The sequence below is a fragment of the Equus caballus genome, chromosome 11, assembly GCF_041296265.1.
Source record: "Equus caballus isolate H_3958 breed thoroughbred chromosome 11, TB-T2T, whole genome shotgun sequence".
NCBI lineage: Eukaryota > Metazoa > Chordata > Mammalia > Perissodactyla > Equidae > Equus > Equus caballus.
Window position 1 is genome coordinate 2132342 of NC_091694.1, and position 22840 is coordinate 2155181.

Consider the following 22840-nt stretch of genomic DNA (forward strand, 5'->3'; position numbering starts at 1 on the left):
TCCCCATTTCCGTCCAGAAGAGCCCAAGTGCCCCTGTGACCGGTCAGCCCACAAGGAGAGCCTGAGACTCCGAATCTGCCTTCCCTCCCTCATGACGTTCCCAGTGCGCGTGTACATAAACGAATCCCAGCAGACGCGCTGCCCACTCAGGACGCTGGACTTGGAGACGGCAGCAGGTCACTGAGGAAGGCACCGCCTGAGGTTCCCGTGCACCTGTTTTAGCGGCTCATTTCCACCAGCACGTCCTGCCTAGAGCTGCACAGGGCTGCCCGCCTGTTCTCCTGCTGAGCAGGGCCAGGATGCCAGGGCCCGCGCCGAGAAGTTGGGAAAGATTTATGAGCACCAACAGCTCGCCGTGGCTGTTGGCGTAGGAGAAATCTTCCAAGTTCCATTCCGTTTATAAAAGAATCTGTGGGGAAAAACTGAATTAATGGGCACAGGGTTTCCTTCTGGGGTGATGAGAATGTTCTGGAAGTAGAGGTGGCACGTGCACAACATTGTGACTGTACTAAATGCCACTGAATTGGACACTTTAAAATGGTTAATTTCATGTTATGTAAATTTTACCTCAATAACAAAAAAAAAAAAAAAAGAAAAAAGAAAAAGAAAAAGACAGAAAAAAGAGAAAAGAGAGAAGCAGCTCCCTGCCCCAGTTTTGTCTCCTTGACCAAACGGTCACCTTGGAAGCAGGACCCCCGGGCCTGGATGGAGCCAATTCCAGGACACATTCCCACTGGCTACTCTGTGCCAGACACGATGCTCCAGCTCAGCCAGGACTCAGAGAGGGGCCCTGGGACCAGAGGCATAGAGCCGACAGGGAGGTGAGAGGCGGCCTGGGTCCGAGGGCAATATTCACGATGGAGAGACAGATGCTGTGCTGGGAGCGGCCCAGACCAGGCCAGGCATGGCAGGGGTGACGCCAGGAGAGCCGGGCCTGCGTGTCCCGCTCAACAGAAGTTCTTCTGATTGAGAAACGATTCAGGAGAAGAGCAAGCACAGAGAGGTGATGCCAGGGAGGGCATGCTTTCTGACTGCTTCCGAAACAGGCCCACTTGCCAAGCCCCCATTTCTAGGAGGAGGATGACATCTCGGAAGTTCCTCTGCTGTCCGATCCCCATTTTTAGATTTTTAGTTTTGATGTCTTTGGTAAAGTCCTTGTTAAGCAGGAGCTAAAGTTAAAAATGGAGAGCACAATTTCTGTGTTTGGCCCCTTTGCCATTAATTTTAGTCACCTCTTCCTCTGAATTTAACCTTTTGCAGTGAAAAACCCAAAGCAACCCACTAACGTATTAACAGATCAAACACCCACCCGGTGCCCGTATCTCGGCAGGGGCCCCCGTCCTTTGTCAGCACTTGCTTGTATTCACCTGACTACCCCAAGTCGGTCACAGTCAGTCATTCAGGAGCCAGTTCAGAAACCCCTGAGTGACCCTGCTGGGGCTCCCAGGTGCCCTGGGACGGAGGCAGAAGCCCCGACAAGGCGACCTGCTGAGGTGATCTGCCGAAGCCAGTGTCCCAGGAACCACTCCCCCTGCTGGCTGGGTTAGGGAGGGAAACAGACCCCTGCCCGTCTGTGAGCCTTCTCTCTGGGGGCCCTTGCATAACGGGGGACAGACGACCTCCTATGGTGAAGAACAGACAATCTCACATAATGGAGAGCGGACGACCTCGAATAACAAGGAATGGATGACTGCAAAGAGGGGGGCATGGGCAATCCTGTACAACAGGGAATAGACAGGGCTCCAATGGAACCTCACTCAAGGCCCCTGAGCCCCAAGTTTAAATGCAGCTGGAGGTCAGTGTGCAATGTGAGAGAAAGATGAAGTTGGACAGACAGAGGCTGAACAGGTCATACAGGATGATATTTATGTCTGTCTATTTATCCAACAGAGGAAAACAGGCCTTGACAAAGCAACCCCTCTAGATCCTCAGGGTAAACAGGTTGGCAGATACAGCAGAGCACACAATGTGGATGCAGCCTATTAATGCAATAAATGGAGATGGGGTCAAGAGGGTGAAGGCTGGGAGCGTCCACATGTGTGAGAACTCACTGAACCAGAGAGCAGGCGAGGGGTTTTTCCAGCAGTGACTCCTGTGGTTGACTCAGCTCAATCTGACGTCCGCTCCCTTTATGCAGTTGCTGAGCTTACTGGGGTAGGAGGCCTCTGGCCAGAGCAGTGATGCTGCTACAGTCCCCACAGAAGAGGGACAGGGCCTTGCTGATGGAGGACAGCCACTTCACACTAAGTAACATGCTCTCTCAGAGTGTGACTGATGGGGCAGCCCGGTGATGAGTCCACGTGACTATCCTCAGAAGGCACCACTGGGCTCCACGGCTGAGCTGATGGTTCGCGTCTGCATCCTGATACACACAGACTGTCTGGGATTGCCTGGTGAGCCAAAGCTGCTCTAGGACTGGGACCTCCAAGTGTTTGCACCTGTCATCCCATTTGCAGGCTATGTGACAAGACCCCTTGGCAGGCCTGGGATGGATTCTGCCTTCACCCCACTTGTCAGGGGTGGGCAAGGCCCCAAGGCATGGTGTGAGAGCTCCCACTTCTGCTTGTTCCATGTCTTAGCTCAGGCTGCCATAACAGAACATCATAGACTGGGCAGCTCAAACAAGAGGCTGGAAGTCTGAGATGACAGTGTCAGCACGGTCAGGTTTTGGTCAGGGTTCTTTTCCCGGCGTGCAGATGGCTGCCTTCTTGCTGTGTCCTCACACAGCTTCGGGGGGGGGGGAGGTGCTCTGATGTTTCTCCTTATGAAGGCACTGATCCCATCATAGGGGCCCCACCCTCATGACCTAATCTTACCCTAATCACCTCCCAAAGGCCCCACCTCCTAGTACCATCACAGTGGGGGGTTAGGGCTTCAACATGAATTTTAGGGGCCACAAACATTCAGTCCATAACATTCCTCTATTTGAGGACAATGATTTTCTCTGTTTGATCAGCTAAAACAATTACACACATGTACCTGTGCACCACCCCCCGACCCTGGGCCTGCAGAATTCTCTCTGCTAAAAGGCTGAAGGAGGAACATTTCTGGGATGTACTTTAGTTTTGGAGAGAGGCAAGGCCTACAGAGGGCTGTGTGAGCCAGCAGGGTGGGGCTGAGACAGGGCCCTCCCGGGGAATGCAGTCTGCAGGCGGCTGGGCTGGGAGCAGCTAGGATCTGGCCCTGGGCAAACCTACACTCTCTCAGAGCCCCTGGGTCAGTTGAGTCCTGGGTTTTCTGCAATGGCTCCAACTTTAAGAAACATTCTTTGTAAAACTAGAAGCAATTTGCTTTGTATGGACTCTATAAAGGTTTTAAAAAAATAAGCAAATTCACAAATCAGAAAGCATCATGGTCAGACCACATGCCCTGGACTGTGGCCTGTGCGCAGGAGACGGCTGGTGGGCCGTGGCCTTCACGGGAGGAGTGGAGTGGAGTACGAGCCGGGTTGGTGCCTGGCTGCCTCTGATCCACCTGAGAGCAATGTTCCCAACCTTTCCTGGTGACACAGCTCTGAGAATCTGAGACTGGAAGTTCTCTCCTGGAAGCGGACACGTGCGGAGTCCCACCCGGCTGCGGAGGCTCACAGACCTGAGTCTGTGGACCACTGCTGGGCTGGCGCTGGAGCAGAGAACACACGGCCTGCATTTTCAGATGTCCTTCACAGCCCCCTTCACACTCCGTGTCAGCCCCACGGGGCATTCAGGAGCAGTGTAATTAACCAGCGAGCCTCTGATGAAATCGAGGCCCAGGTGACATCTGGAACATGGCACTCGCATTGCGGTGCCACACTCTAGGGTCACGGGGACAAGCTAGAGAGGGTACGGGGTGGGGCACACAAAGACTCGAGGGGTCTGAGACCCATGATGATAGTGAGTGGAGAGCTGCAGCTGCTCCAAACTGGGGGTGAGAGAACAGACTTGTTTCGGATTGTTCTAGAAGGCCAACCCTGGCCTCCGAGTGAGGGGCAGGGCAGCTTCCTTGCTGCACTTTCTTCATGGTGGATTCAACAAAGTGCTTCAGAGCCAGTAGGAGCCCACCCAGGATCAGGGCCCACTCTAACGACCTCATTTTAACTTAATCACCTCTTTTAAAGCCTCTCCCTCAAACAGTCACCTTTAGTGCTGCGGGTTAGGACTCCAACCGTGAATCTGCAGGGGACACCACTCAGCTTCACTGGGCCTTAGCATCTCCGCCTGCACCAGTGGCTCTGGCAGGTGTGTCCACTTGGCCATCGAGTATTCTCATGGTGGAGGGGACATGAGCACGTGAGCTATAAGTCTTTTTTTTAAACTCTAGACTCTCTGATGCTGACCGAGTCCTGGCTTAGCCTGAAGCTTAGTTCCGAGCACGTGGTGAAGCCAGCATGCCTAGAAAGGTGTCTGGGTGCTGCAGACATCTGGGTTTTCCCAAGTCTGCGTACCACGGCAGGGACTGGGGCAGAACACATGAGCACCCTGCTGGCCTGCTTTTCTGTGACAAGGGCCCCAGGCCACAGCTTTAATGACCTTCAGGACCCACAGCTCTCAGGTCTGGTGAGACCCCGACAGTGAGAGGTGTGTTCTCTGACCCCATCACCCCAGGAAGCACAGCACAGAGGGACGGCTCTGGACACAGAGCTCCCACTGCCAAGAAAGCCACTTCTCCTCCTTAATGCCGGTGGCCCGATCTGAAAAACAGGCACCTGCAGTCCTGTCCTGGGGAGAATGTGAGGGCCAGAGCAGGTAATGATGGGACAGCCAGGAGCCCCGGAGTCAGCTGCACACAACGCTTCTCTGCAGGGCTCACTGATTCTCAGCCAGCCTGCAGGGCATGGCCCCTTGTGGCTCAGGGACGCTGGCCAGCCTGGAGGGTAGGTGTGTACCTGTGAGGACTCAGGGACCCTGACCAGGCTGCAGGGCATGTCCCCTTGTGGCTCAGGGACCCTGGCCAGCCTGGAGGGTGCATCCCCTCAGGACTCAGGGACCTCAGCCAGACCGCAGGGCTTGTCCTTCCACCACCCTATCTTCAGCTGAGGACCTGAGGCTCAGATTGGTTTGGTAACTTTCACAAAAGCAAACAAGAAGAAAGGGTGAGGTAGAGCCAGGACCCCAAACCAGGCCCACCCTGCATTACAGGCTAGTTCTTTCCATGGTGCCACCCTGTCTCTGATGGCCACCTGTGAAAACACAGTTATTTGACAACTCAATTGTTTTCTCTCTTCAATGAACAATGTCGTCACAACTGTCCTCTAAGACGAGCATAGCGGCTGGCGAATGGCCTGGCCCTCTGGCCGCCCGTCCAGCTCTCTCCTAGGGCCCTTCCTGAGTGCGGGCAGGTAGGGCCAGGACCCCAGGCCGTGGTGCAGCCCTGTCCCAGGGAAGCCACCTCATTCCGAGAGGAAGGCACTCTGCCCCTCGAGAAGGCAGCTGCCCAGGATCATCGGATGCCTCGCCTGGGGTGGGGGGCACAGCCCAAGACGGAGCCACCAAGTGAGTGCCACGGGGCCTTCATGCTGCCGGGAAAGGAGGGGTGTCAACACGCACTGTCAGAGCAGCTCTTCAGGAGGTCTGGGTTGAACACGAAACCCCAAAGAGTAACGTGGTTTCAGACCCTTCGAGTCTCCTTCCTGAACTGTATTTGACTGTCGGCAGGAGCCGCTTCATCTAAGGCAGCGAGGCTCCGGTCCGTGGAAGACAATCTCTCAGATCGACGCGAAGATTGTTGGGATGAAAACAGGGGTCTGCTCCACACCCCCCTACACTTCGGAAGTGCCTCCTGCTCCTGCCCGGCCTCCCTCCCATCTCCACAGCCTGAGGCCCCGGCCAGAGAGGAGCACGGCCACTGGCCTTCTCCCCGGACACCTTGCTGACCAAGCCCTGTGTCTCGACTTCCAGACGCGGTTGGAGGAGAGATGATCGGATTCATCACGAGTTGGTAAAAGGTGACAGAAAAGGTGACATTCTCATCCCAGACGTGATGAACAGAAGGAACAAGATGGATGGCTGTGACTTAAGCAAACTCGTAAGACAGAGGCATCGTAAACCCTGAACGAGAGCGAAGATTCCCAAGCTCTGCACTCCCGCATGCACGGTGCTGCCCTCTGCAGAGCGCTCTCTCCCAGAGTGCCCGCGCTATGCAGGCAGCCCTGCGGCCTCGCCCGGACTGCTTTCTGGGCCTTGCCCAGCGGGGCCCTCCTGAGGACAGCCTGGTTCTCTGGTTTGTCAGGGGCAGGCAAGCTGCTCTGGGCTCCCCGTGAAGGACCCCTGCCGTCCTCCCTGCCCATGCCGACACCTCCAGGACACTGTGAGCACGTTCTCTGTCTTCCCTGCGTCTGTCTGATGGAGGCCGGCGGGTGTGGCTGATGAGCACTGGCTGGGTCCGGGTTTGTGAAAGCCAGGGCCTCACCCCAGCCAGGCAGACTATAACAGCCGGCACACGAGATCACAGTCCATCTATGTGTGACGGCCGGCTTCACTGCCGGGGTGTGGGGGCAGTGGGCGCTCCCCTAGGACGCAGAGATTCCTAATCTCCGCCCAACTTTATCCTGGACAGAGGCCCTGGACACGTGTCCTGATCTGAAACCTGGCCAAAGAGGGAGTTTCTTCCTTAAAAGATAGATACATGGACAGGGATGCTTATAAGATAAGAAACTGGAATGTGTGAGGCAAAGACCGAACAGCGTCCCAGGCCCCGCAGGAGACAGTAGAAATGGAGAAACACACTGTTTTAGAGTCTCGGGTCTCTGATGTCCACAATCAGCCCTCCAGGCTCAGTAGCCAGTCCAGACTGACCTCTGAGGACCTGCCATGTGCAACTGACCCCTAAGGACTGGCCATCTGGAGCTGACCTCTGAGGACCCATCACCCCAACCTGAAACAGCCCCTTGGGAGCTACGGTTCTGGAACTCTGAGGAGGAGGGGCCGGGCCGGCCCCCCCCACCGCCCCTCTGGCACATGTGAGAACCACAGCCCTGTGGAATGGCATTCCCCACTCTCTCCTCCTTGGGTGCAGACGCAGAGCCTCCCTCTGGGGCCCTTGAACACCTCTTGGACATCTGGCAGGCTCGGAGACTTGGGGCTGGCAACAGAAAACCGGGTTCAAGAAACCTTGCTCCTCAGGAGCAAATGATTTCACCTAAATTTCTGTTTCTTACCTGGAAAATGGGCCAAGAACATGCAGCAGCTACTCTCAGGACAGAAGAGATGGGGTGGGGGAAAGCGTTCCCTATCATGCCAGGGTGGTGCTGGGCGCGTGCCTCCTGGAAGCCACCCTGCCAGAGGAGGGAGCAGGTTGTTTCCAGCAGCCAAGGCACATGTCCTGGGCGGGCCCTGCACCAGTCGGAGGGGAGCTGCCTCCTCCTGCACTGAAAGGGCTTCCCTTCCGCCGGGTCCTGCCATTTCAGATTCTAGACCTGCCCGTGATCTCTAGAGGAAGAGAAGCACCTGGGAAGGGTCAGAGCACCCCATCAGCAGCCCCCCCACCCCGCCCCGCCCCGCTCATGGGAGCACAGGCAGGCCTGGGCAGCTCAGGAGATGCCCACGCACACCTGCAGACGCCACCGCTCCTGTGGGCACTGCCCCGCTTGCTTCCTGGCTGCTCCCAGTTAATGACTGCTAATATCTAACCAAAGGACGGAGGTCTGCATCAGGTTCACACACACCAATGCTGGACGATCGCTTCATCGCTCTCTGGGGCTGCCGAGGTGTGGGAGAACCCTGGCTCTGTCCCATCCTGGGCTCTGTCACCAGGGTAGGAAGCAGCTTGCCGGGGGCCCCACCGTGGTCCCACAGCACTGACTCCTGTGACCAACCAACCGGCGGAAAATGACGGAACAGTCCCCGTCCGGCCTCCTGCCTCCCCCAGGCCCAACCACGAGAGGTGTCCCTGGCTCTTCTTTAGATTTTCTGAGAAAGTGACCCTGCCATTTCTCTGAGAAGCCCGAGTGGCTCTTTCTGAAAGAAATCCTCCTGGTAGCTGCCACTACCGCCAGCTGCTGGGTGGAAGCCCACTTGCTGCTCTGTTTGGTTTTCCTCTCTGGAGCTTGAGGGTGGAGATAAAGTCAATCTCGAGGTTTTTTTTCTAACCGTTTTTCCTTAATTTTGAACTTTTTACTAGAAGAGTTCTTCACAAAATTCTAAAATATGAGTCCACAGGTCTGCGGGAACCTCTGTGTCCAGCCTGCTGGGACCCTGTCGGCTCTGTGTGCCTCCTGCAGAGAACGCCGTCAGCTGCAGCGAAGAGCCGCCCAAGGCAGACAGGCCGGCAGGTTCGCCAAGAGGCTGGTCACACTTTCTTCACGGATTCTGCAAATCCGAGGTCAAGAACGATATTTGCTGCCTGGATTCGTAAGGCTCCAGCTCTTCGCAATTCACCTCACTTGTGAGAGTAGAGGAAAGGGACTCATTTGTTAATTACGTACTTGATGTTTGCTGACCCAGCGGCACAGCTGTAGACCCGAGGGCAGCGCGTGTCGGTGTTTTGGTAACGGTCAAATTTATATACGGGTTTTTCAGATGGAAATAGATGCTGCAAGAGACTTTGCATTAAATTCTGAAATAGATTCTTTTTCGAAAGTTTAGGGGGGAAAACAAATCTGGATCTGGAGCGACTTCTCTGTTCTACGGAAAGTGAAACGCCCTCCTGGTGAGTCCCGCCTGCAGAGCCGGGCTGTCCTATCGGAATAGGAATCTGTGAGGTGGCGGCAGCGAAGCTTCATCTCAATAGATTTCAGGCTGGATTACTTTCCCTCCTAGGCTAAGGGAAGGTGGCTGGGAGAGGGAAGAGGACATTGGGATCTTCGTGAATGCAGAAGAGCCCAAGATGGGGCAACGCAGAAGAGGAGGCAAGAGGCAGGTGGCCAGGCTTGAGCCCCTGCCTTCAGAACCAGGAGGCCCAGGAGGTGCAACCACAAGGCCCTGGACCGGAGGGAGGTTCCTCTCTCTGGCTTTCTAAGGATTTCTTCCCAGAGCCTCACATAGCTACCTAATTCATCCAATAAAATTTGAGTGCTTGCTGGCTGAGGTTCTTTCAAATCGAGGGGACTGCGTGGGTGGAGCAAGTAAGCAAAACCAGAGCTCCAACCCCTGCCAGCCCAAAGAACACACACCTGAGAGTGAGAGCCACTGAGCTGGGGGGCAAGGGGAGGCACCCTGGCCTGGGTGGTCACAGACAAGGGAGAAGGCACTCACCTCCCTGCTTACTGTGGTCAAGATAGATCGAGACCCTTCGGGCCAGACCTGCGAGGAAACAGGGTTGTGGGTTTGATGCAAGGGTAAGCAGGCCAGCCAGAGAAAAGTAACCCACTCAAACAAACCAAAAAGGGTTAGAAAAGCGCCCAAGGAGCAATGGGGAAGGGTGCAGACAGAGCGGCCCAGGCTGCAGCACGCTTCAGTCAGAGAAGGGCCAACCTCACCAGGTGGCCTGCTGAGCTCGGCAAGATGCACCCGACAAATGTGGAAACTCCATTATCAGGGTTTTTTGACTAAAACACGTCTCTAGATGGGAAACCAGAAGGTGCTGTGGTTCACTGTGAAACCTGACCACGACGGCGTCAGGGCTTCCAAGCACCTGGGCGCTCGCGGACATGGGTGCGAAGGCCACTGGCCGGGCGAGGGAGGCCTCCGAGCGGGAGGAGGCGTGGCAGCTCTGGGAGGTCAGTGGGCAGAAAGGCACATGGTTAGTGAGGTCAAACTGGCAGGCGCTGGGCTGGCGGTAACACCGGGAGGAAGAGCAGAGGGGCAGCGGGGAGCAGAGGGAGATGGCGCCTGTATCAAGGGTGCTCAGAAATGAGGCTCAGCTCTGCACTCACAAGCAGCCCCAGTGGTTAGCGAGGAGGCTCTGCAAGGGGCACTCGAGTCCAGGCGTCTCTGTCCACGCCTGTGGCTGGAGGACGGGTGGTCCCACCACTGACTCTACTTTAGAACACGATATGCTCAGCTCTAGAGTGTCCCCAGGCCAACTGTGCACATGTGTGCACATGCGTGTGCATGTACATATGTGGGCCAGAGGTCCTTTAAAACGTCGACGCAGAGACCCTGCATATATTCTATAAGACTTCCAAAGAGCGGGCTGGAGCTCCTGCAAGGAACAGTGTCTTCCCTTTAGTCACAAGCCACACAATCCAGTCTCTTCAAACGAGCTGCCAAGAGAGGGACTTGGCGAGCACATTCCGAGCTGAGAGAGCTTAGAACGAAAGACGTGACAGGCAGCAGCTTTCAGCCACTTCCGTAAGGGCTCTCTTCCATCACCCAGTTCAGCTAAGTCCTCTGGGTCTGCTGACAAGGCACCCTCCCCACCACCCGCCCTACACGCCGGCATTCACAGAAGACAAGTCTTCCCCACGCACATCATAGCTGAAGGACATGGGGGGCCAGGCTTCACGGGGTGCACGGCTGTGCAGGATCCCTTCCAGTCACAGATTCTTGGAGGAGCTGATGACAGCCGGGGCCCCTTGCCAGAAAAGTGTACCTCTTCCCACACACAGACAGCTGGCAGCTGCCTGAGGGCCTCGTGGGCTAGGCGGAGAACCGCGTGTGCACAGCAGAAAGCCTCAAGAGCCGGGAGGTAATTTGGAGCAGGGAGTAGGGGCGACTGCCTCTGCCTGAGAAGGTCCCCGGAGACCATGGCCGGAACTCCATAGGGTACTGCCTTGTGCTGCATGGGGTGCCCCAGATGCCAAGAAGCAATGAGTATGGAAGCTTCTCTTGGTGTTTTCCACTCCTTTTCTCCCTAGGGTCACAGCCCAGACTCTGTGATTATCACATCAGAGGCCAGAACCGTTCCTGGGATGGGCGAAGAGAGAGAAATCGGGTGCTGAGAGGCAGAAGGCAGCTAGAAGTTGGCACAGGGGCCGAGAGTCCACAGACCTGCCCCTTGTTACTGAGATCCTGAAATGGAAGTTACAATCGGGGGGCATCTCCGGCCCTGCTGGGGCCTGTGGTCCCCTCACGGCAGAGGGAAGCTGTGGAGGCTGGGGGTGTGGGCCGGTGAGGCAGTGAGAGTGCAGGGCTCCTTCCGGGGGAACGCCGGTACTCGGGGCTACGCCTCCGGGGCCCTGCGGCACACAAGCCCATCCCGTCCTGAGCCTTTAGACCCGCTGGTCTCCTGGGCTCCCCATCCCTTCTATCCTTCCATCCTCCCAGAAAGAACAAGGAAATCACATCTTCCTTTTTGCTAAGCCCACTGAGGCCTGGCTGAACGGCAGAGGCCATGGCCACACACACTCTGGCCGAGCACCTGGGAGAGTGCAGAGTTCCCACCCAAAGCCCCTCACCCAGACCCGCAGATCAAGACCCAGACGGGTGACCCTCACCGGCTGTTCCCAGCCCCTCACCAACAATGCCTCTCCCACAAGGTTTCTGAAAACCTGGGTCCAGCAGGAAGGGGGCGGGGCAAACGCAGGTCTACCCTGGTGGGACCTGCTCTCCAGTCAGGGCTGCAGTGGACACCTGGGCCAGGAGTGGCTCTCCACACACCAGGTGACATCCGCGGACCTCTAAGGGCTGGAGACGAGTGCAAGGTGCCCGGAGACCCAAAGTGTGGTTCTGCGGTGCTGGCGGTCCAGTTGTGCAGTTTCCCTTCTCCCAGCTGGTGCCTGCGCTCAGTCTCCTCAACAGCCTCTCTCACCATAACTGAGGCAAGGGGAGAGGCGTTTCGGGTAAGATGCACACGCACGCATCATTTGTGGGAGAACGTGAGGCAGGCGGTCGTGGGATGAATAACCAAAACAACCGGTGCATCTCTGGGGCCGTCAGTGGCTCTCGACGCTCCCACCCGGGCCTGGCCATGGCCCGACTGCTCTCCAGCAGCCCCTGCTTCCCCGCATAGGCATCTCCGAGGGCCGCCTTGCATGCAGGGCCTGGAGGAACGCCCGGGGCGGCGCGTCCTCTGCTGAGACAGCAGCAGGAGGCTCAGGACTGAGAACTTCGTTGTCTGCGTCCTGAGGAGACGGTCAAGTCAGACAGCATGTGTCCTGCAGTGACGCCCGAGAGCACGGGTGCCCCGAGTGCCATGGGGAGGCCACCACGACCACCTGCTCCCAGCATGGATGCTGGCCCCCAGCAGAGCCACCAGTGTGGGACCGAGGGAGTGGGGGCCGGGGGGTGGGGGCTGAGTGTAGGGGGCTAAAGAGGTGGGGGTTGGGTGTATGGGGCTGAGAGGGTGGAGCTGAGTGTGGGGGGCTAAAGAGGTGGGAGCTGGGGGTATGGGGCTGAGAGGGTGGGGCTGAGTGTGGACGGGTTGAGGGGGTGGGGGCTGAGAGCGTGGGGAGCTGAGTGTGTGGGGGTTGAGTTTGGGGGCGATTGAGGGGGTGGCGGCTAAGTGGGTGTGGGGCTGCGGGACTGGGGGCCGAGGAGCTGGGGGTTGGGGCAGGGCAGAGGTGTCTCTGCGGGGCAGAGAACAGGCTTTTCCTCCAACATGGGAAAAGCAGGACACTGCAGCCATGTCACCCACGTCAGCACAAGGCCTGCCCAGAGGGGCCTGGGCCACCTGAAAGTGGCTGCGTTGGGGTTAGGAGGGGTGGATATAGATGACTATTCTATCCTGAAAAAAATTCTAAAACATGGCTTCCTTTTTTAAAACAACATAGAAGGAGCTGTCCACCCTGGGGCAGTCCACGCTAGCAGCTGAGCTGTCCGTCCCACGTGAAGTCGCTGGGGAATCTGAGTCTCCCCAGGACAGGTGCCTGGATGGAGGGGGAAGGAAGGAGCCACACAGACACCTGGTTGTGAGGATAAGGTTATGCAATGACAGGGCACAGATGAGGCCCCGTGGGAAGCGGACAAATGCAGAAATCCCAGGCTGGTGGAGGAGGAGCAGAGAGGGGAAGTGCTTTTACTGTCAACGTAGCAGCAAGTAGCTTTAGGATCACGCTACAGGAAGACAAGGACTGTAGCTGCGGGTGGCTATGGAAGTGCAGGCCCTATGGCCTGTGCAAATGCTGCTGGAACATGGCACGCCCCTGAGCTGAAAGTGCGGCCCCGCAGGGACTGGCAGGTGGTGCTGGAGATTTCTCCCTGCTGCGGAGCAGCGGCTAAGCCCCCTGACAGGCGGCATGCACAGCTGTGCCCAGCCAGCGCTGCAGCCACACCAACACAGCCCGAGAGCGCCTTCCATCAGCCCAGGGCAGGCGAGAGCAGGAGGGCCCATGTGGCCTCCAGTGCCCAGATGCAGAGACACAATTGAACACACCATGCACTCATCACCGAAAGGGAGTTAATTTGGGCATAAGCAGCACAGAATATAGGTCCCCCAGGCCCCACCGGAGGCAACGCTTCTCCCAGCCACACCCATCTCAAGTGAGGCTGAAGGCTGGGGCCGGTGCACCCATGGTGACCGGCTCAGGCAGTTTGGCGCTCTGCTACACTGCTGCCCAGCAGAGCTGCGTCTCCTGAGGTGGAATCTGTGGTGACTGGGGAAGCCAGCTGGTTTAGAGTTCGGGGAATCTGAAGTGAACACGGCAGCTCTGGAACCTCCTTTTGTCTCTGGGGAGGACCCACCTCGGGTTGTTGGCAGCATGTCCGAGAGCCCCTGCCAAGCGGTCACCATTTCTGGATTCTTCTCCAAATCAGCGAAGTTCTTCCAGACTCTGATGGCACCATCATCTTGGGGAGAGAAGAGAAGGAGGGTAAAACCTGGGCCTGGTTGTTCTGGGCATGTGGTAGGAAGCCCCTCCTGGCGCAGGTGCAGCAAAGATGACACCACTTGGCCCCATGCTTGGCAGCCCAACTCATGAGGGACGGAGTTCTCTGGAGGCCTGTTGCCTCCACTGTGCCCTCAGAGTCACATCTGGGCAACTGGGGAGGGCTGCTGGCAAAGGCAGAATGAGGGACCAGTTCTTTCTCTGACCTTGGGCCTCAGGACCCTCCTTTAATGCCACTTCCCCGATTCTTCCCACCGTGAATCATCTCATGCCATGCCAAGAAAAACCAGTCTAAACCAGTCTCACGAGGGGACAAAGGCCTCGGGGCCTTCTGTACTCTCTTCCCACTTCCTGCCTGCGCTCTGCTCCACACACAGAGAAGCCTGTGGTCTCCAGACCAGGGAACAGTGGGCCATTCCTCCCTGACTATGGAGGTTCAGCACGGGGCAGGTGGGCAGCGAGGTGAGCCTGAGTGGTGCCCACCATGTGTCCTTCCTTCCTCCCGTGTGGCATGCACTGGGACCCCACTCTCTGGCCTCACTAGCCCCTCATACAGTCCCCTGAGGCAACCTCAAGCCGCCAGCTGCTTCCAGCCCCTCTGCCACCCGCCCTCTCGGAAGCCCACCTCACCTGGCTCTGCTGCGGGAGGGGCAGGCCATTTGGGGAACACGGCCAGACGAGCTTGCTGAGCCAAGTCCCGCCCCCAACCTCCATGACTCCCCCCGCTCTGGAATTTGAGCCCCTGTGCTGCTTTCCCACTGGGACCCCACCCAGGAAGGACCTTCGCTCCCTCGCCTGTGCTGCCGTGCCCAGGGTCACCCTCTCCTCCTCCTCTTTGGTGCTCAGAGATGCTCACTCTGACCTGTCCTAAACCTCTGCTGAACCCTCCGGGCCACCTGCATCACCTCTCCGGATCTCTGTCCTGTCCTTCAACTGACACTGACAGCAGAGGAGGACGGCTTTGACAGTGGCTTGACTTTATTTGTCCCTGAGGTGACCCTGCTTGGGGGACCTCTCCCCATGGACACGCCCTTCACAGTGGGGCCCAGGAACACTTTGAAAGAAGAGAAAGGTCACGTGTCAATGCAATCAGCTTGACTACCTCAATGGCTCAGAAGCCTAGAACAGGACAGACCAGGACAAGGCAGGACAGGGCAGTACTGGGATAACATGGGAAGTGAGGCCGATGTCTTCTGTCTCCCTCTCACCTCGTGCCCCCTTCCCCCTGCCCACCTCCCTCATCATGTCTGTTGTCTCTGAAGGGAGCACAGTTAGACAGACAGCAACTTCTCATCACGAAGAAACCGTGGAATCATATTTTTAAAACGCTAAAGGAAAATGACTGTTACCCGAGGGTGGCTTACTTGGAAAGCTACCGTTCAAGAGTGAGGGTGAAATGACGACATTTCAGACCAAAAAAGAAGTGTGAGCTCCACTCCTACTGAGCCATTGCTGAGAGATCTAAGGCCGTCCTCCAGGAAGAGGGAGCCTGACCTGAAGAGGAAGGGGCGCAGCCACCACTGACGGCCTCGAACCCCTGCACGTGTCACTCTGGGGCCTGCCTCCCTCATCCTCTGGTGTCCCCTGAGACAGAGAAGGAGACATGGTCCCCAGGACACTGACTGACGATGGTCCTCTGCCCCCCCCGTGCTTTGTGGGTGAAGCCCTTTCCCTCAGAAGCCTCCTAGCTCCTTGATGCTGGTGGCCTTCACTTATGAGCAGGCCCCTTTGCCAGAAGACATGGTCAGAGTGAAAGGAAGCTTTGTACAAACACGTGCTGGGCTCTCGCATCTGTCCCCTGCCACCACTGCCTCTGGCTTCAGGCCCCCGGCCATGCCGACCCCACTCACCTGTAGCTGTGAGCAGAAGCGAGCAGTCCTGGCCGTTCAGATACTCCATGGCGGTGACCCTTGTGTACCGAGGGTTTCCGTTGTGGAAATAATCCAGCTTCTCCCCTTTCTCCCAGTCCCAAAAACTTAAGGGAATAAGAGGAATAAAGCTCACAACCATGTGAATGTTCTTAATGTCACTGAACTGCACACTTAAAAATGGTTAAGATGGTAAGTTTCATGTTCCTGTATACTTTAGCACAATAAAAGAGAGAAATAAGAAAACGAGGTAAGAACTACATCGACTTTATAAGCTAGAAAAAGAACCACCCCGTCCTCCCCCATTAAGCGAGTACTTTCTCCATGACGTGGGGCGTACTAGCTAAACATTAACTCGTCTTAATGCTTTCCCGTCACACACTTGCTTCTGCAGAGGCAGCAAGAGCAAGCCTGTCACATGTGTCTCTGTCACAATGTGGTCTCAATGAGCCCACGCATGCTCTGCCTTTCATGCTACACGGGAACGGCGTAGTCTTAATATCAGAAGCTCCTGTCATGCCCCATGTGTCACCGCCCTGTCCTTAGCCCATGGCCAGGGCTCTGGACTGCCTTCAGCAACAGGCAAGAGTGCAGTACCAGGGGAGGGGTGCGGCCACATGAGGCGAGGGCGGAGGGACGTTCCTGGAGCCCCTTCCACCTGCAACAGCCCAAAGGGCCTCCGGGGTGAGTACTGTGCCCGAAGGTGAAGAAGGTGTCCTGTCTACACTGTGGGGAGGAAGGCTGACTGTTAACCGGCTGAGATGCAAATCCTGACAAGCGCCACGCGTACCAGATGCTGTCTTTGTCAGCTACGGCCACACATGGTGTAAAGGGGTGAAACTTGACCACGGAGGGGACGCCAGGGTTCCTGTTCAGAAATATCTGGTCATCCAGTCTCGTGATACCTGCCAAAGGAACACACGACGATGGGTCTTAATTTACAATAAATATTGATGATGACATGTTCTACCAAGGCGGACACCTATACCTCGTGTTCGAGAGCCTGGAGAGGAAATGGAAAGAAAGCAGAGATCAGAGGGGGGGCCCTGGCTCCCTGGCCGCAAGGCCCTGCCTTTGCGTGGACTCCCCACAGCTCCCGGCGCCAGCTGGGTGCTCTGCAAGTTTTCAGTCAATGAGTGTGAACTCGTACATTGTGACAGCACATCAGCACTATTCAGATTAGTGCAATCTGGTTATGATTTTACGAGGAAAGCGCTGAATATTTCAGAAGAAAGCTCCGTAAGGCTGTGACTTGTAACTCAGACCCCAAGTTGAAACATGGGTACAGCCATCACTGTCTGCAATCCAGTCGCAGTTCAGGCGGGTCCTTCGGTCTAGAAAGGTGATAATGACACAGTCACAGATAATGACACTGAAGGGCAGATAATCACAGACTGCACAGAGGAGGTCGGGGGAGTGCAGGGTTATTCACCAGGCCCCCAAGTACCAGCACCAGGAAATAAACCCCTCAGGGCTCCGAAATAATCTGGTTTAGGAGAAGAGAGGCTGAGGACGCAAAGACGTCATGATGGGTTCAGACACTGCTGGTGACTAATACAGGGCTGATTCACAGCAGCCAGGTGTATGAGTCCCTTCCTTGCACGGCCGCAGAGGGTGAGAGTGAGCACCCTCCCCAATGCTCTTGGCCAGGCCCCCGGGGAACCCAGGAGAGCGTTCAGAGATTGCAAACTCCTCCTCGGCCACAAACGCGTGAGGCAGAGAAAAGCTTCCACTCATCACTGTGCCGGGGGCCGAGCAGGGTGGGGTGCTCATCGCTGATAATTTCAGTCCTCCAGCTCCGCCCCTTGTTAAAAATAGCAAACCCTGAAAACCCCTTGATGATAAGGATGAGGTTAAACCAACAGGCCAACAGGCCCCAGAGGCTTCAACTGTGGTGGCAGCACTGTGTTCCCCTAGAGGCCTTCACTCGTGGTTACAGGTGTCTTTGGAGGAAACCAAGATAGCAGGCATCACTTCCACCAGTAAGACAAAGGGAACACCCAGATTCTTAAGTCAGAGAATGTGTTCTGCATATATGCAAACATGGGTGCATGCTGGTGGCTGAGGTCCTGACTCATGGGCTGGGTGGCTGCAGGGGGTCAGGGACTAAGAAAACTGACATTCACTTCCCCAGCTCCTGTCTCCTGGCCCATGCTTACTCGTCTGGTAACTGCTCAGCCTACAGGCATGACTTGCCCCCTTCTCATTGTTACATCTTTCCCAGCACACAGCTGACTCTCAAAAAATAAAACTTCACACTGCATCCAGCTTCTGAGCATGGCAGGTAGCTTGCAGAGGGTGTGGTTCATTAACGCTCCGTTTCTCTCATTGCTAAATCCGTTTACACTGATTTTGCACTGTGCAATCTCATTTGCTAACGTTCCCAGCAGTTCAGCAGCTCTTCTAAGGGTGCTTTTGACAAGCAGATCTCGCTCTTTTTTTCCATAAGGACCAGAAAAGAGAACCCCTGACTCTGGTTTACAAAGACATTCTTTTGTTTTTGTCTACAAAATCCAGTTGTTTCTTGAATGCCCTGGGCTAATTTCGCTTCCTGCTCAATGCTGACCGGAAAGGAAAGCCCAGAGTCTGGCCTTCAGCGTCCGGTCCAGTTTCCCTTCAGACGTCTCCCCATGGAGGGCGGACTTGGCTGCCAGGCCTCTCATGGGTACAGGGAAACCAACTTGTCCTGCTGTCCCCGTCTCTCCCCTGCAGAGAGCTTCAGAGCGCCGCCCGCCCTGGCTGCACTTGTTTGAGTGGGAACGGCTGGGGCAGCAGACGCTGAATCCCAAACGCTGGAGGGCTTTAAATCTAGCTCCCGACAGCTCCCTCGTGGAGGCACAAAGAGTTATAAACAACCAAGATGACTTTTCAGCCGAAGTGACTATGTGCATTAATGAAACATGACCCCAGGGCACTTTACAGGGAGGGCTCTGAACGCAAGTGAGGCTGTGCGTGGAAGTGCTTCAGAAATGTCACTGGCTTCTGGAAGTAAATAGTCATCTGTGGCGCTCAGGGGGGCAAAGGAGTGTGCCGGGCCTTGGCAGGCTTACTCAGGATGAGACCCCCCCGATGCCCCTGCTGTTTTCAGTGGGCCCTTCTGCTTCGGTGGGAAGGACAGTCTCATGGGTCCTCACCCCCAACTTTAAAAAGTAACCTGTAATCATCTTTGGAATTTTACAGGACAGAGAGGCAAGGTCAAAACAGCAAACCAACAGAATAGTTAAGAGCCTGATTATCCACTCCGTGTGGGCACCCGGGCAGTGTCAGGTCCACTGCCCACAGCTGGCTCTGTGATTAAGGCAGCACTGGCCGCTCAGTCACAGACATGAGACCATCCCACTTTGCACACTCAAAATGTGGGATTGGGTCAACTCCCAGGGGCGGGAGCCAGGTCTTCATGGTGGACCCACCCTCCTAGAGAGGGAGAGGAGAGACCGTTTGGTGTTGCTGAGGCGAGGCTGCCTGGTGCTCTCGTCCCTGTCCTGACCACACGACAGAGGCCCACGCCGCCCTCTCCCCTCCCTGCCTCAGCACCTGGGGGACACACCTTGTGCCCTAGACTGCTCATCGCCACTTTGCCCAGGGTGAGGCTGAGGGGCACGCAAAACGGGGAACTTTTGGCATCTATTGGCAAATTTGGTAAAAGGTTTGGTGAAAGTGTCACTGAAATACAGCTGTGGGTGACAGAGAAAGCGATTATTTCGAGGCCAGCTGGGGGCCATCTGAACACAACCAGGGCCTTGTATTTTGTCTTCTGTCCCCAGGGGAAGGGCACAGGGCCCACTCTATCGCAGACTTCCAGGGCCTGCAGAGGGCTTGCTCCTTCCTCTCTGGAAATGTCAGAATGCTGAAGCTATGCTTGTGTGAGAGGCCACCAGGCAGGCAGCCAGCCAGACGGGAGCTTCCCCTGGGCAATAATCCCAGAGGGCTTCCGAATCTCCCCTGAGAGCAAAGACGCAGAGGCCTGGGCGACTCCTGCCCCTAGACCAGGCCTTCCCTGAGGCGGGTGGGCTCCCACAGGTCAGGCGGGCGCTCCCCAGGCCCTGGTCTCCACACCCCCCACACCGGCTCCCCCTCCTCTGATGACCTTGAGGAAAGACTGTATCCACACCAGCCTCCATCTCCTCATCTGCACAGGGAGGGACACTGTTCAGTCCCTGGGTGTGGGCGGTGGTGGGGAGTGGCCTGGTCACAGAGGGCTTGCAGAGGTCCCCCTCGATCATGATGAGTCGTGGGGACAGCTGTGGATGCCGCTTACCCTTCTGGATGACCTGCTGCGCCTGCTTTCTGACGCGGGTGTTGCGTAGAAATCGCCATTCCCGCTCCTTGCGGATTTGACTCTCCAGGTCATGCTCTTCTGGGATCTTCAACAATAAAAAACACCAAATTAAGTTCAGCAACTAAAAAATAATTATTCTCCAGATAAAAAGGCTCCTCTTCCCCAAATGTTGAAGAATCTGGGTGCTCTGGTCTGGCCAGAGTGCCTAATGCCCCACTGACAAGTACAGAGCAGAGCACTGGTGACCGAGTTCCCACAGCACACCCCCCCCACCCCGAACCCCGGCCCGGCCAGGCTTTCCAGGGAGCACCTGGCTGCTCTCCCTCTGCTGGCCCCTGGGGGTTGGCAGCTGTGAGAACCAAGACCCAGCGGAGGGTTGGCTGGCCCTACTTGAGGCTGATGCAGAGCAGACTTAGGAAACAGCTCAGACCTCCCAGGGCCATGTGCTGTCCTGCTCTTCAGAGCTCGACCGTGGAAGCTGAAGGCTGCCACTGAGTTCCGGCGAGGAGCAAGAGGGTGGCTGCTTTCAAAGCAGACGAGGTGCTTTTGAGAGGCGAGGTTCAGGGATAAGGACCCAGGCATGTTTTCTGCAGGAGAGGACACACGGCCAGTGCTGTGCCGGACACCGGGCTGAGCCGACCCTTCACAGATTTAAAACGTAAAACTAGAAAAAGATGGGGCGTGTTCAGAGACTCCTGCACTTTTTCTTTCTCTGATGCCAAAGAGCACTGGGGCATCTAGTTAGAGGACAAACGAGCTCATGAGAAGTGACAGAGGTGAACAAGCAGAGCAGGGCTGCCCTGTGGCTGTGCGAGCGGCAGGCTGGGCCCGAGAGGGTGCTGGGTCCTTCTTGGGAGCTGCTGCCTGGCACTCCACGGGGCTGGAGAGTTAGGAAAGAGCTGAGCTGCAAATCTGGTTAGCTTCAAACCATCTCCTGGGAACTCTGCTGCCCTTCCTGATCAGCCACAGCCTCAGAGAGACCGAGCCTATCTCCCCTAGAAATATGTGGATGCTAGAATGTCAGGTGACGTCCCCTTTCTCTATTCCTTCAGCAAGGTCTTTTTTGCTTCCTGGCTTGTGTGTGTGCACGCGGGTTGGGCTACATACGGGTGTGCAAAGCCAATGTCTAGGAGAGGTCTACAGTTAGCAAATAATAAACTAGGATTTAAGTCTACTTTATTCAGATGTATAAAATTCAGACGTATAATCACTTGTTTGTGTAATAAAGATGTATTTCCTTAATCATACTTGTCATCAAGTAAATTTGGCTGACTCTGATTCCTTACTTGAAACTCAGAGCTGTAAAGTCTGAAAATACAAAAGAAGTGAACTAAACTAGAAAAAACCCTACTTCTTCTTGGTTGAGAGTTGAGACAGTGCAGCTTGCCGTAAGCTGCCATCTCTCAGCCAGAGACCACCGCTCAGGGAGAGAGGGACCCTACACAGTCTTTTAAGCGTTGTTTTCTCCGCTAGAGAAGCACGGGGATGAAGAACATGCACGTGGTCACCGGCACGTGGCCGAGAGGAGGGAATTTCCACACGGAGAGGAGTTTAGGTCACCTTTTAGGTGGTTATTACGTGAAAATGGTCACAGAACATTTCTGTGTCTCTTCCTTGAACGCTTTATGTTATCTTTGACTACAAAACAAAAACAAACAACCGCAAACGTCACTCCTGGTGCCTACTCGTGGGGGACCTGGAGGTCCCTGTTTTCCAGCTTTTTATCACTATGCAACTTTTTTTTTTATAAATCACAAAACCCACACCCGCTAAAACAACAAGGACATCCAAACAACAGCCAACAAGAAGAAATGGTGTCCAGTCCTTCCACAGAACAGTCAGTGGTTTAGAAATAACCTCACAGTGGTAGATGGGTCAGACTGTGGTTTTTAACAGTTGGTTTCATTTTATGACAATCCAGAGCTGATTAGAAGAGAAACCATACACGGCCAGGAACGCAGAGCAGTAAGAAAAGGAAACCCCGGGTAAGAGACGCAGAGCACGTGCAGGACTGATGCTGCGCTTCAGTGCGACTCTGAGTTCTGGGGGAGAAAGTGACAGGAAGAGGTCTGAAAAGCTCCGAGGGGGAGGGACAGCACTGGCACTGAGTTCTTGGACCACACTTGCCGTGGCCCGGGGCCTGAGCACCCACGCCTGCCAGTGAAGAGTCGGAAGGTGGGGGCAGACTTGCGAGGCTCCAAAGGAAACAGGCAATGACTGCGAGGACGGGGGAAGAGTGTGTGTGGCGGGGCAGGGCATACAGGCAGCCCTGATGGTGGAAGCAGCTTGGGCATCTCAGACGGACCACAGGACCTGTACCTCACAGCCAGGGGCTGTCACTTCTCCTGTGCCAAGTCCTAAGAAGCAGAGCATGGCACTCCCAGGGGAGCAGCACCTTGGGCACCCACTGAACCTTCCTTACAGGCCCACTGTGCTCACAAGAGGACTTTCAGAACTGAACTGGAGCATGGCTCTGGACCGGGACTATCCGCTAAGAACCACTGGGATGAACGCAAGCAGTAATAGAGGGCAGCAGGTCCAGCGTGAGAGGCGGAGCTGATGGTGGGCGGACGGAGAGAGACAAGGAGTAGGAAGAGAGAGAAGAGAGGATGCTGTGAAGCACCAGCAGGCATCGGACCACTGGGATGTGACAACTGCCACTCAGGATGGAGGGACCAAAAGGAGCCACTCGATAGGTCATTTCCCATTCAGCTGTCGTCTTCGTCATCCGTTCCGCTGTCTCCTCCTCTCCACCTATTTCTCTGAAGCTGAATAACAGCTTCTGAGTAAACAAAAGCCCAGACCCAGCTTCTGCTGTGCTTTCCTCTACACAGAGCTAGAGGGATGTGGGCGTGGGGGGGGAGTGTTACATGACGAGGATCATGACTTGCTGCCGCTTCCACACCTCCTGGCTCCTACTCAGACAGAAACCAATTACGATTCTGAAGCCTCCCACAGAGAGGTGGCGGCCTAAAGCTGATGAGGCGCATCTCCCTCAGCTCCTTGCCTGTCACTGGGGCAACTTGCGGCGCAGGAACAAAGGAAGATGAGAGGGTCCCCAGGAGCCTGACA

General features: G+C 56.0%; 1 protein-coding gene across 18 annotated transcripts in view; it reads right to left on the minus strand.

Moving 5' to 3' along the window:
* RPTOR (regulatory associated protein of MTOR complex 1) overlaps nt 1-22840 on the minus strand; it is a 397394-nt gene that overhangs the window by 10572 nt on the left and 363982 nt on the right. For 10 of the 18 annotated variants that reach the window (XR_011423116.1, XR_011423115.1, XM_001489603.6 and 7 more), the window contains 4 exons: nt 19748-19853; nt 16280-16394; nt 15472-15596; nt 13479-13583 (listed from right to left, as the gene is read on the minus strand). Coding sequence is in view for 16 of the 18 variants with exons in the window: in XM_001489603.6 (XP_001489653.1) it covers nt 13479-13583; nt 15472-15596; nt 16280-16394; nt 19748-19853 (451 nt within the window). In the remaining 2 variants the exon portion in view is untranslated. Of the gene's footprint in view, nt 1-6983; nt 7253-9170; nt 9219-13478; nt 13584-15471; nt 15597-16279; nt 16395-19747; nt 19854-22840 lie in introns of those variants that run through there. The other 8 variants (XM_070226804.1, XM_014738094.3, XM_070226802.1 and 5 more) reach the window with 2 other exon arrangements.